Genomic DNA, 14,708 nt, shown 5'->3' with positions numbered 1-14,708 from the left:
GCCTTGCATATGGTATTTATTGACTTAGAGAAAGCATATGATAGGGTAGCTAAAGAAGTTCTATGGTAGTAGATTTTAGAAAACAAAAAGTGTATGTAGTAGGTATACTGATGTCATTAAAGTTATGTATGATGGAGTAATGACTAGTGTTAGGACTGTAGGTGGAGAGACTAGAGAATTTCAAATCACAATAAGTGTACATCAAGGATTTGCTTTGAGCTCTTATCCTTTTGCTTTTTTAGGCACCAAAGTGATGAAACTACCATTCCAAATGCTGCTTATCATCCCCCCATCCACCTTTTCAAGTTTAGATTCCCAAGATAAAAACAATATTAAGACCACTTCTACTCAAAACTTCCTTAATAAACCCTCTCTCACATCCCCTAGACCTCTCACATTCCAACTGACCTACCCCCTCACAATACCCTTACGTCCCCCATAATTGATAAAACTAGCTAACTTATTCAACTCCTTTTGCGCCTTCTTTTTCTCTCTCGTAGGTCCTAGGAGAAACCACCACCTTCAATTCCTTCCCGCAAGGATTCACAACCTTAACCCCATCCACTCAAGATGTTCTTGCAGGTCACAGATGTCCCTCTCACATAAAATATTATCAAAAATTTCCAATATATTGATTGTATAGATACTTTTTCTGAAAATTTAGAACCCTTATATTTTCCTTATTCAATTCTATCACAGCATTATACCACTGTCATTTAGCATTTTGTACACTCAACTAAATTCTGATGTGAATATTAAAATTCGCCAACATCATCCACCCCATTTTCTTCCATCAATTGATACAATAAAAGAACATATTCATCACCACTTAAAACTCTCCAAATATTTGTCTGAATCTACCCCTTTCTTAACATCGCAACCCCCCAAATTCTAAGACATTCTCATAGCAGACAATAAAGTATGCATAGCTTGCTGTGTAGGAACATTATATTATCAGCAGCTATCAAATTCTTTTGATGATCAACGTGACTGAATTCCACAAGTTCCTCCAACTCGTAACTCTCCCCTTCGTAAGAATCCTTAAACCCTCACAAATTGCATACCATCTCTTCCTCCATCACATTCACATCTTGCATATCATGTATCAGTTTCTTGTTCACTTCCATCTTCAATTCTTCTTGAGTTTCAACAGATTCTCTGAACTCTACAACGATCAGGGGTTTATTTCTGCACCTCCTGACCCTTCTTCTTCATACATTCCCAAACCAGCTTAAGAGATTAACGAACCCATTCTTACTTAAAAAGCCCATCCCATCACCCTCTATTTTTTGGATAAAAGAAGACATTTTATTAATACCCAAAAAACAGAATACAAATACTGGAGAACAAGGAGTCCTCCCTAGAGGTTCAAATATCAGAAAAAACATAAAAATACAGGGAAAAAAAATACATGTATTTAGTTACAAAAGTGCTGCCTTCCAATCTCTTTTGAGAATAGACTGCAATAATCCCAAAAAATAAAAGACCGAGGGAACACACCCAAAAGGAGCAAGGATTATCACTCTACCCCAAACCCATCATCCATTAAATTAACCAAACCATCTGCTCTCAGCTCTATCAGCTTCCATCTTATCAAACCCATTAAGAACCTTCAGGCCCAAATCTGCATTAGTAGTCTCAGGCCCAACACTCCCTTTCACAACCCAAATTTACGACCCTCCACCATAAGCTCTACAAACCTCCTTTGCTTTTGAGCTCCAGCTCAAGACCTATATGTATTCCAACTAGGCCCAATATGTATAGGCCCAAAACTCTTAAAATTTAAATTCCTCCCTAATCCTACCCTCTCTACGATTCTACCCTTCAAATCCAACCCCAATCCCTGATTTTTCCCCTGAACTCTCACCACACTATCCCAATCACCGTGTCCAGTCGTTCCATTACCAACATGATTCTAGCCTTCAAATCTGACCCGAATCCCTGATTTGTCCCCTGAAATCTCACCAAACTACACCAATCACCGTGTCCGCTTGTTCCATTGCCGGAAACCCAGAAACCTTTCATCGGAGATTGAAAAAGAAAGTCAGCAGAAAATTATCGCTGGAAAAGACTGCTTTCTCCATTCCTCACACCTGCCAATGTTTATCAAACCACACTCATGAAAGAACAACCTTCTCCCAGATTTCTCTTCGGCTCCACTTCCTTACCAGTGGAAAGCTCTATCAAACCATTCCAAAACTTCCACCAACCATCAGCTTCTTTTCCTTTTGGAATTCAGACTGAAAAATGTCTCTTCTTTCTTTCACTTTTTCCAAACACAATAAAGGGTCCCCTTGCTTGAACAGCAATTTAAACTAACCAAACCCTCTTTATTCCTAAAAATTGTTCCTGCCAAACCCTTATCAAATTCACAAGGTCCAGATCAGAGCTGATTCATACAGTTCAGCACCCATTGAAATTCCTTTGCATCCAACAGCTAAAAAAAAAAGTATGCCCACCAGCAAACTCTGATATGTGCACCAAGCCATTCTTTAAGGGCCTTTGGTATTGTTTCTATTTTTTATTTTCTCTTTCATTTTTGTACAATGAAGAAATATATTATGAAAACATGTTTGTTTATTACCAATTTTACATTTCTATTGTCGGTTTTCAACTGTTCGCAAAAAAACTAAACCAAATTTTCTGATTTTCAGTTATTTTGGCAGCCAATTGCCAAAATATTTTAATATCCAAAATTATTTATACACACTTTTTAATTAAAATTAAAATTAAATGATAATATAAATTTAAAATATGATTAAATAAAAATGTCCATAAAATTTCAAAAAAATAATTAAAAAATAATAATAAAAGCCATTTTTCACAAAATATTTTTTTAGTATTTTTCAATCATCATGTACAATAAGAACTCTTCTTTAACAGTGAATTTTGAAATATAATAATTAAGTAAAATAATTATAATATTTTTATTTTTATAATATTTTTAATTTTTATTATTTTAATCATATTTTTTAATTGTTATTGGGTAAAATCCAGCCACACCCCCTGCGTTTTCTGAAAATGACACTCCACCCCCTATGTGTTCAAAAACTACCAAAGAACCCATTGAGATTTAATTTTGTTGACAAAATGAACCTTCCATTAGTTGACTATTAGTCAACCGTTAAGTATATGTGAAAAAAAATTAATTTTAGCCATAATAAAATGATATTTTAAAATGATATCTATTTAATAAATAAAATTGGAAAATTGGTCAATATAATCTCTTGAAAACTGACTGACTCAAAAACCTAATTGATTTTCAAATTAATTGGTCAATCTAGTCCAGTCATTTTTTATCATCCAATTGACATCAACATTAAAAAAAAATTTTATTACTATTCCAAAAAAAAAATTGAATATAAAAAAAAAAGATTACTAATAAATTACAAAATGTAATGGCTAAACACATCATAAAACATGTTTCAATATTTTTAAATTTAAGTAACTTATCAAATATAGTGTTAAAAAAAGATAAACTAAAATTATAAAATTCCTTCTTTCTAAATTAACATTATAAAATTGGATATTAGTTTTTTTGTGCGTAAAAATATGAATGCTAAATTAACAAAGAAAACACAAATTTATATTAATTGGTTTACTATTATTTGAGACAATTGCACTGACTTTTCCAAGTTCTATTTGAGTTGCTATGTTATTAAATAGGATATTCAACAAGACTCAAGAAGTAAGCCACAATTCAACATCTTATCCACTTTGAGCCGATTTTTTAAACTATATTTTATTTTTTAAAGATATATTTAGTCATTTAAATTTCATGAAATACATATATAGCAAATCTTTTGTAACAATAAGATTATTTAAGTGCTTTTTCTAAATTATTATTTATTATATTTTTTATTTTTTTAAATAATAATTTAATATGTTGCCATGCTTATTTCAATTGACCCGGCCTAGTCGTTGGGTGTTTAATTCACGTATAAGTTTAATTTTTAAAATATACTATAATTAAATGACCAATTTTTTCAACTTAATTTATTAAATTAATTTTATTTTCTTAATTTATCTTATCAAAACAGAGTGGAAGGGTAAATTTGTCATTTTAATAGGGATAAATTTTAATTTTTTTCACAAAACTTAATGGTTGACTAACGGTCAAATAACAGAAGGTTCATTTTGTCAACAAATTTAAATCTCGGGGGGTTTTGTTGTAGTTTTCAAAAACACAGGGTTTGGAATGTCATATTTTGAAAAATGAGGGGGTGTTGCTAGATTTTACCCATTGTTATTTTATTCAAGGACAAAATTGAGCAAGTTTTTAATTTGTTTTAGTTTTACAAATATTAACGAAATAGGTTGCTAGTTTTAGGTTTTCAGTTTTAGTTTTTTGTTTTTTGTTTTCGAGACTGGCTTTTGTTTTCATAGTTTTTGACAGTGAGACTAAACAGACCCTGAATAATCAAATTGAAAATCTTCCTATCTGCCATGAAAATCCATAATCAATTCATGAATTTCCATGTCAAATATTCAGGTGTGAGAATAATCCTACAGAAGAACACTCAATCAGACGAATGGTTTGCCAAAATCAATGGTGGTTTCCTGTAATTTGACCTTTCAAAGATGGTTTCGGCCTAAAACACCACAATCTAAAACACACACAAATTTCCAATAAACCTGATCCCGCCAAGGCTTAACACAATCTTGAATCAAATAAACTGGTATTGCCTGCCTTCACCTAACCTCGAACTTCAGAAACAAAGTACCACATCAATTCAAAAAAACCAATCAACAATGAAGATTGCTTGCTGGAATCAATGGCGTATTCCAGTACATCTCTCTTGCATCACCTCTCTTAAAGGAAAAAATTAACATATGATAAGTTCTACTCAATTATTCAAGCTCTTGATGATTGGAATCATTATCTCTTGCCCCGAAAACTCATCCTCTATTAAAATTATAAGGCTTTACGTATTTAGTCAACACAAGCTTAGTCATTGTCATGCACAATTGGTAGATTATGTTACCCCCATGCTGAGTTTGCTTGTAATTGATCCATTAGCCAAACTACCAATCACTAAACCCTTATGAAGCTATGCATGGTCATACAACCTTACTAGTCAAATATACTTGGCTCCTATCTCTACTAAGTTTCATTTCAGCAAAGATGGTGAAGAAAGGGCCAATGCCCAACAGCCAAGTATACTAAAAGATGCTAAAGTTGATCCAAACGACATCAAGTAAAACGAGAAACATAAAAGATACAAGCTAATAAGAATTGAAACCAGCAGCTTTCAAAGGAGATCTCAAATGGATTCATCTCAACGATGAAAGCTTTCCAGTAAGAAGGCTGATGTAGGACAAGAAGCAAAACCACAGATAGACCCTTGTTGGAAACTAATTCAAAAGAATTGGGTCAAGGGATTATTGGTTTTAGTTAATTGTGTACTGTGTGTTTAGTTTAATTAGTATAGGATTATGAGTATTTGGGGACTTGTTTGTAATATTGGGGTATTTTAGAGTTTGTAATGTCATGTAGTTTTAGGAATATATGTGTGATTTCATGTGTTAGTGGCTTCCTAATAAATAGTGTGTGAAAAAGCCATGTAGTAGTAATTTTGTTGATGAATTTGAATTGAGTAGTTAACGTGCCCTTGTATCTCCTCTCTCCTCTCTTCCCTCTTCCCTCTTCCTTCTTCTTCATCTTCCCTTCTCTCCTACATTCTCTCATGGCTGCAGATCTTTGATGTTGCCCTGCAGCATTTGGCATCAGAAACCCTAGCGATCTCTGTTCTTCCACTTCAGTCCCTCATTTTCCCCTCTTCTTCTTCCTCCTCTATCTCTGCTCTGTTCTCTCTCTATTCTGTCTTTCCCTTCCTCCATTTCTCTGTTCTTCTTCCCTCTCTACTTTGACTTTCTATCCCTGTTCTACATCCATTACCAATCTGTTCTGTTTTTTTCCAGTCTCGTAAGAAATTGCACCAGCCACAATATTTTGAGTTTTCTCCATGATATCTTTATCTGCAGCATGAAATTTTGATTGCAGACACGATATATTGCAAACAAGTGAATAATTTGATACAAAACACTAGAAATGTCACTGCCAGAATCAAAAATCAGTTTTTATTGCTGCAATTTGTGAGTTTTCTAAGTGAATTTATTTCATTTCTACACGATACTCAAGACTAAAGGTAGCTTGAAGATAGTTTCTGAAAATTGAGAATCAAATTTGTGGTTTTACATGAATAGATTGAGAATTGTGGCCAAATTGAGTTAAGGACTTTTGGTGATGTACAGTTGCAGTGTATACATGTATAAATCCAGCAATATGGTGACAAATTATTGGAAAAGTGAATGTCACATTCCTCAGACACAACTTCACACCTTTCTCAAGTGTGGAGAAAATATATGCAAAATCCTCATTGAAGGAAGATGCCCCATGAATGTGATTTCTATAAATGGAGTCGCTCGTATGCAACTTCATCCAGAACCTCACCCAGAGCCTTATGAGATCTTGAGTTTATAGCTCTAAGATAAGTGTTTGTGAAAGATGTTTGGTTCCTATCCAGGTGGGCAACTATTTTTATAATGTTTGCTGTGCTATCATACACATGAATATTGGCCATGTACTCATTGGTTGGAAGGTTTGGGTGTGATTCAAGGACATCACAATATGTCTTTTGCTATAATAATAAACAGATCATTTTGAAGCCCGCTCTACCAATCAAGAAAAATAGTCAATCACACATTCACAATCACTCAAAGTCAGACACTACACGCAAAGAAATGCATGTGTTTGAAAACATCTGAAGTCTCCCAAAACATTCCTACTGTTGAGTTTGTCATTCCCAATATGGTCATTGATGCTATCATGCTAATTCTCAATTCAAATCTATGGTGTTGCCAATGGATGCTGGTTTCTTACATAATTCAACCACTGGATTTTGAAGAGACCCAGTTTGCTTGTTACTTCTAATTCTCCAATACTTTAGAATTCGAGGCCAATTTTTTCTTAAATGGGGGAAATTTCATGTAGAACAAGAATCAAACATGGGCAGATCCTTGTTGGAGAATAATTCAAAAGAATTGGGTCAAGGGATTGTTGGGTAGTTTATTGTGTGTTTAGTTTAATTAATATAGGATCATATGCATTTGGGGATTTGTTTGTAATATTTGCGTATTTTAGGGTTTGTTTGTAATTTCATGTAGTTTTAGGGTTATGAGTAATTTCATGCATTAGTGGCTTTCTTATTAATAGTGTGTGAAAGCAATGTCGGAGTAGTTTTTCTAATGAATTTGAATTGAGAAGTTAACGTGTGATTCCCCCTTGTATCTTCTCTCTTCCCTCTTCTCTCTTCTTCTCCTTCTTCTTCTTCTTCCCTTGTACTCTCCTACATTCTCTCATGGCTTCAGACCTTTGGTGCGGCCCTGCATCAAAGGCATTCTAAGCTTTTACCAATAGCTGATGGTCCTTTCAAGGTTCAACAATGTATTGGAGATAATGCCTATAAAAAATGGAGCTACCAGCAGATTATGGTGCTTTGAAAACCATCAATGTAGCTGATATTTCTCCCTATCATCACAATGAACTCATTGTAGATTTGGGGGCAAACTCTGATCAACCAAAGGAGCCTGACGCTCAAACTAAAGCCCAGATTTAAGCCCTCATAGAGAAAAGCTTGATCAGAAACCAAACCAGAGATATGGATGAAGTTCCCATCAAAATCTGGAGTCAAGCATGAAGGAAGAACCAGAAAGACTTAGTACCATTGGAAAGCTAAATGAATCCAGTTTCTAAAAGACATCAATGGCATGTAATTTGGAGTTCCCTAGAAATTATGAACCTTTTTGTTCAAGAATGATTACATTGTCAAAGGAAACATCAAATAACCAGTCAATCGACCTTTCAAAATATATTGTCCCTAGGGTAATGTCCCAAACTTTATTTTCTGCATTTTCCTATCCTTGGAGGGTTGTTCCAAGCTTAGCCTACATATGCCTTGTGCTGAGCTCATGGACGAGCAGATTATGACTAAATATTGAATGAAATTTAACCTTGTGACATGTTTATCTCTTTAACTCTATATCTGATCAATGACTTCCATTGAGAGGTTAGTTTCATTGCTCAATATTTCTAGGGTGGTGAATTCTCTCTGTACTGTTAAGAGAGGTATGCTAAATTATCCCTTGCGTGAGTGAGATAGCAATTCATTAGTTTCAGAATCCATCATCCATTATCAGCTTAGCCTACGCATCCTGACACAATTAATTACATTTGTATAATGCCATAATATATATAATTATATATATATAATGCTCAACCATAATGAATAGAGGTGATGTTGACAAAAAATCCACAACTGACAACCTCATTTTCTACAAATTGCAATAAGATACCAAAAAATATATTATTATAATCATAAGATATGCATTAACACAATTGCAAGTCAAACTAATTGTTGTTTTAATGAATTAAACAAAGAAAGAAAATTACTATGCAAAAACAGTTGAAAATGAAACCCTCCAACCACTCCCCAAACCAAAAAAAAACCACTGCACATGGAGAAAAGAGGCAAAAATTCATCCTTGATAAAACCTCGCATAAGATCTGAAACATTAAATGGACATATTACCTCCTCTCTCAACAACCTTGCATTATCTTCCTCCAGCTGAGCAACCAACGATTCTAGCTCAACCGTGTATGCCTGTAACATTCAGGAGGGTAGAATCTAGAGATCAGATCCAAATGCAAATAAAAATTTTTGCATTATTCATTTGCTGCAGAGGCACAAAGAAGAATAAATGAATAAAAATGCTGAGCATAAAATGTTTTGTTTTTACGACCAGAGGGGAGTGGAGGGAAAACAAAACAACACTCGAATTATTATTTTTTCTCTAGTCAATTACCGAGGGAGGGGTAAAGGTCAAAGCTAAATTGAACCACTGCAACAAAATATTTTCTTGGAGTTGAGTTTTCAAAATAAGACTCAATTTATTTTCTTTGCTTTTACTGTATTCCATAAGCTACGGCGGAGGTAAGTACAAAATATTGGGATATAATTAAGGACGAAAAAAAGAACAAATTAACCTGCTTTCGTTCTCTGGACCTTGCAGCCGACTCTCTGTTCTTAATCATCCTTCTCTGCTTCTGCTGTGTAGCCTTATCCACGGGCTCCTCCACGGCCCTCCTCTTTCCCCTCCCTACCCCAACTACTCTTCCATCAATACCATTCCCAAACCCCACCCCCATCGGCCCCTCTATGCTCTGCACCTGAAACATTGAATCTACACCGTAATTCTCCGGCCCAGGCGGCACCCCCGAAACCCTCACTTCCTCCTCCCTAACAGCCCCAGCCTTGGTCAAAAAATCCTCCAACGTCATCTCCTCCAAACCCACCCCCGCACCTCCCCGCCTCTGCTCATTTCCCGACACGATCTCCTTCCACACCTCATCCACCGTCTTGTTCCCAACGTTCTTCGGCAAGGACAAGCTCCCCTGCCGCGACAGCGACATGGCGGCGGCGGAGGCTCCAACAGCGGAATCGGCTCCTCCAGCGGCCTGAAACACCTCCGTCGAGATGCTAGCTTCGGTGTAGATGTTCTTGAGAAGCTCGTCCATGCTCATGGAGCCGAAGTTTCTGCTCTGATCACCCTGGAGCTCCGCAATTGTAAGAGAACATATAGAGGACTGCCGCGGTAGATCCGAATTCGACGACATAGCGGACGCCATCACTTTCGACGACGCCATGACTGCGGATTTCTAGGGTTTCTCAGATTCTCCGAGACTCTCTCGCCCGCAGATATTTTTCTCTCCCACTCTTTTACTTCCTTTCTGCCAGAATCAGAAAGAAGCAGGAACTAGGAAGAAATCTCGAACTGCAGCCATGAGAGCGTGAGAGTTGCGCACAGTTTGAATTGTACAAAGTATACAATTATTTACATTACAATATAAAATAAACAATTTTATTTTTATCCGGGTACATTTGAATGCAATATTTTTTAAAATAAAATTAATCATTGGGCATTTTTTATTTTTATTTAATTTTTTAGTTTAATGCTTTTCCCCTTTTATAATAATACAAATAGCATAAAGAGATCCTCCGGGAATCATTAATAGAAAATACTTTTCTTAAAAAAAGTATTTATCTAAAAAAATATTTATTTTAAAATAACTTGGGATAACATATTCTAAGTACTTTTTAAAAAAAAATATTTTTTTCAAAAGCAGAACTTTAAAAATTATTATTTGAAACAAATACTTATTTACATAAGTACTTTTCGCATTAAATATGTATTTTTTTAAGATGTTAAAAATCAATTAGAATTAAAGATGAAAATTTTCTAAAATATATAATATTTATACAAAGTATAAACACTATTAATTATTTATAAACAAAAATATTTTTATTTTTTAAAAAAATATGTTTCTAAAATAAATAAATTTCTACTTGTATATAAAAAAATAAATTCAATTAAAATTAGATAAATTTATGTTGAAGTTTTTTGCTTGGTTAAGAAACGAAATAATTTAATGTTACATAAACGCCTCTATATATATCACTATAAATTAATAAAAGTAAGAATAGAGTAAATAATTTTGTAATAAAAAAAAACTAAGTGGCAGTGTATATGTGCAACGCATAACTTATTTTGTAGGCAAAAAAGAGTATTGTTATCTTTTAAAAATATGACAAAGCATTTCTAAAAAAAACAAAATTTAAGAAAAGTTAGATAGAATTATATCCAAATTTTATGTTAAATCATAACAATATAATCCATTTAATTATAATTAAAATAAAAAATGAATAATAATAATAATAATTATAATGTAAATTCTGAAAATTAAATTTAAAAATAAAATTATAGACGTAGAAGTACTCCCAAATAATTTATTGGAAATTCAGGAAAATCCTATGATCATTTAGTAAATAAAAATGAAATAATTATTAATATTTTAGGTAGAAAAATATAATTTAGAAATTGTAATAAATTTAATAATATTTTCATTGAAAGAAGTCAAATATTAAGATTTTTCATAAAATAAAAAATAATTAAAATATTATCTATTAAGTTTTTTTATCTACAGTGATAGTATAAATATTAGGTATAATGTTAGTTAAAGCACCTCTCATATCATATCTTAATAAAAGTATAAACTTCTACCAAAAAATTGAATATTTGTACTTTATAACTAAATTGTAATGATATATTATTTTAAAAAGACAAATAACACGATTGAAAAAATATTTTAATTAATATTATTTTCAGACTTATTAATTGACTAAGACCATTATTTACTTTTTTAACTTCTGTAAACCACTTATGTATATTGACTTTTGATAGGTATTCTAAAAAAGCTTCCTTCTCGTCATCTATTTGAAAGTTATTTTCTTCGTCTTCTTGTTCATCTTCCGATTCTATTATTTCAAGTTTTTCTTTTCCTTTGTTACAGTATGAACTAACTTTTATTTGTAGATTATTCATCTCATTTTTTATCTTATTTATTTCCTCTTTTGTATTATTAACTTCGCGTTGTAAATCTTGGATAGTTGGCTGGTTATTTGTATTATTGACTAAAAGTTCCTTTTCCCTATATCTACTAATAATTTATGTAATATCATAACCCTTTCGAAACTTTGGTTTTTCTTCTTTAATTAATTATTCTTTTAATTTTGTTAAGTATTTGTTTTTGACTTTTGGATCTTCTATATGTTCAATCATATCTAACATTACTTCACTTTCTTTTGTAATTACATTAACAGATTTTGAACATTTATCACAAAAACAAAATTCAACTTCTTCATTACATGATTCTTCATTTAAGGATGATTATGAATAATTTGAGGAAGAGGTTTCTTGTATCTTATGTATAATTTCTTTTGATTCTAAAGATGATTCAGATGATAATTCTGATTCACTGCTTATGATTAATGAAATCATTTTTCTTTTAAGTTCAGCATTACAATTTAATTCCTTAATCTCTTGTTTAATTCTACAATCTTTAGCATACTTTCCCCATTTGTAACAAGTTATTTATCTTTTATCCTTATATTTTGTTTTACTTTTTGATGGCTTAGAATAATTTGAATAATTTTTCTTTTTCTTTCTGTAATAATTTTTGTCATAACTTTTGTAATATCTTTTAAACGGTTTTTTTTATAATTTTTTTTTATGATGCTTATGTCCTTTTGAAGGAGCTTGGATCCTTTCATACCTATATTAAGTACAAAAATCTCCTAATTCTCCTTTATTCTTTTTAAATTCATTTTTCATTTGAGATTTTATCTTGAGTTCGTTGCATAATTTTAGACCCTCGTGATTTATAACACAAATGATCTGCCCATAAGTAATTGCGGTATAATTTGTTACTAACGTATCTGTTAGCCCTTTCAGTTACACTATTTTGGTTTATATGTTTTGATGATATTAACTTATTTATTGTTTCTAGTATTTTTCATCCTTATAGATCTTACCTAGTATAGGTACAAAGTGTCAGATACACAGAGGTGCCAAATCAGAAGCAAAGATCGAACCTAGTAGACATCAAATAGAAAAGATCGGAAGGACACTGACTCAGAAGCACCAAAGCATATCCCGGAGTTTTTATGGTGTATAAATTAATTGTAATAAGGGTTGTGTGAGTGAGTGCGTATTATAACTCTTGCGGTGTGTGTCTTGCATGATTTCTGAGTAAGAGTTGAGCCATTGCATAAGCATACTAAGACACATGAGCATATAGGATCTGCACAAAAGCAACAAACTCGCAATTCATAGTTTTCAAAGTAAAAACAAAGAGGTTGTAAAAATAATCCTATACTCAATTAAGTTTTCAAAATGGGACAAGTGTTAAGTAATATATGAGTTATAAACATTTTCAAAACTTGGTCCCAATTTTACAAAACTAGCTCTACGTCCTAAAGTCCTAAAAGTCAAGCATATTTTCAATAAAGGACATACTAAGCATATAAGATATCGAAACGAGTTTTCAAATATGTTTTCATAAAACAAGATATCTTATATTTATGGTGAAACTCACTTGGACAAGTTTTAATCTTCATTGAACTCAATATATTTCATATACTTTCGTCTAAGAATGTTTTAAGTCATTAAAACGCTTTTTGACAAGGAAAAACAAAGCAATTGTCACTACCATAGTGTAACCTTGAGTCCTAAACACATTTCGGTATTTTGCGCATAACTTTTGATAGAAAGGTCCAAATGAACGATCTTAGTGTCCCTAGAAAGCTAAGACAAAATGCCACAAGTTTCATGTTAATAACTTTTTCTGATTCAGGGACCTCATTGACGAATACAGGGGATTCGTCGACGAGTCCAACGGGCAAAATGACACTAACGGGCGGAAAATGGCTAGTTTGCCAAATAAAATATTTTTTTCTTCCCCCCAACGGCTAGTTAACGGCTCCTAAGGCTCTTGGGCTATAAATACAAGCTATTAAACTTGTATTAACATGGTTTTGAAGGTCTTTGATCATTGTTAGTAAAAAACATCATTTTATACAAAACCTAACACATTGCATATTAGTTCTTCATTACATGTGCTTATTCTCTCTTACTCACTTATTTTGTTTAATTCAATTCTTGAGAGAATAGTGTGAGGTTTGAGTTTTAAACCATATTTGCTCATTGTAAGGAGCATTCTTTGTAATCTTCCATCTTCGTGTGAAAGGTTCTTTGTGAACCATGTTGTAAGGTTCTTTGCGAACTGAATTGATAAAGGTTCTTTGTGAGTGGTAGGGATTTGTTCCCAAGTTTGTAAGGTTTGCTCCGCTGCGGAAGGAGCGATTATAGTGGATTGTGGAATCCTTAGTTTGGTGCTAAGGCGTGGACGTAGGCTTGGTGTCAAACTACGTAAAAATACCGGTGTTGTTCTTTCTCTCCCTTACACTCTTTATTTTATATCTTGTATTCATATTGCGATATAATTTCTTGTATCTTGCCAAGAGTTTTTATTTTGTATAAAAATACGTATTCCGCGAAAAGAGTCTATTCACCCCCCCTTTAGACTATATACTTTCGGGCTGGGGCAACCAACAATATCTTTGATTCGCTCTCTAACTCTTTGAGCAAATAATTTGGGTAATCCTCTAATAAACTTCTCTTTCTAAAACCCATTTCTACCGTCTGATCTCCATAAAACCTTTGCAAGAAAAATATTTTTGTACCATGAAAAATAAGATAATTTTGGGCATGTAAGATTGACTAATATTACACTATTTTTCTCCGTATTATCATTAGGATCTCTAGTAAAAGCTTTGAGTATTGACCAAAGTAATGCTAATACAACATCACTTACTTGTGTTGGTTGACCATCTTTTTCTTCATTTTTAATTGCAGAATAAATTTGATCTCTTTCTGCTGGAGTGAGATAATTATCCCACCAAGCTTTAAGTGACCCATTAAATCCTTGAATAAGTATAACTGTTATTGTTGGTTCTTCAGCTCTTGGATTAGTTACTTTAAAAGCAGTGGCTGCTAATGTCATTTGTTGAACTAAGGTAGTTATTTGATATTCTATAAATCCATCAAGATTCCACTCATGTAAATCACTTTCAAAACTCCTATATGATTTTTAAAGGTTCATCTTCAAATAATAAACTTTGAGGTGTTGGTCATTTGTAATATGTTCTATCACTTTTGGTTTTCCAAGAATTATTGTTTATTTTATTTATCTCAAAATCACTTTCCTCTCTAAAACCTTTTTCCAAATTATGAATAGCTTCTTCTTTTAT

The 14,708-nt window shown here is 32.8% G+C and overlaps 1 protein-coding gene across 3 annotated transcripts in view; it reads right to left on the bottom strand.

The window, feature by feature from the left end:
• The window catches only part of LOC131164643 (ABSCISIC ACID-INSENSITIVE 5-like protein 4), a 38,992-nt gene extending 29,070 nt beyond the window's left edge, over positions 1 to 9,922 (bottom strand). For all 3 annotated transcript variants that reach the window (XM_058121978.1, XM_058121980.1, XM_058121981.1), the window contains exons 1-2: positions 9,047 to 9,922; positions 8,592 to 8,663 (exon numbers count right to left, since the gene is read on the bottom strand). In XM_058121978.1, coding sequence (XP_057977961.1) covers positions 8,592 to 8,663; positions 9,047 to 9,706 — 732 coding nt within the window. In that variant the 5' untranslated portion in view covers positions 9,707 to 9,922. The remainder of the gene's footprint in view (positions 1 to 8,591; positions 8,664 to 9,046) is intronic.
• Positions 9,923 to 14,708: the final 4,786 nt, after the last annotated feature.

Source organism: Malania oleifera, chromosome 9 (genome assembly GCF_029873635.1).
Source record: "Malania oleifera isolate guangnan ecotype guangnan chromosome 9, ASM2987363v1, whole genome shotgun sequence".
NCBI lineage: Eukaryota > Viridiplantae > Streptophyta > Magnoliopsida > Santalales > Ximeniaceae > Malania > Malania oleifera.
Note: the sequence above shows the minus strand (reverse complement) of the source record. Positions and strands in the feature narration are given on the sequence as shown.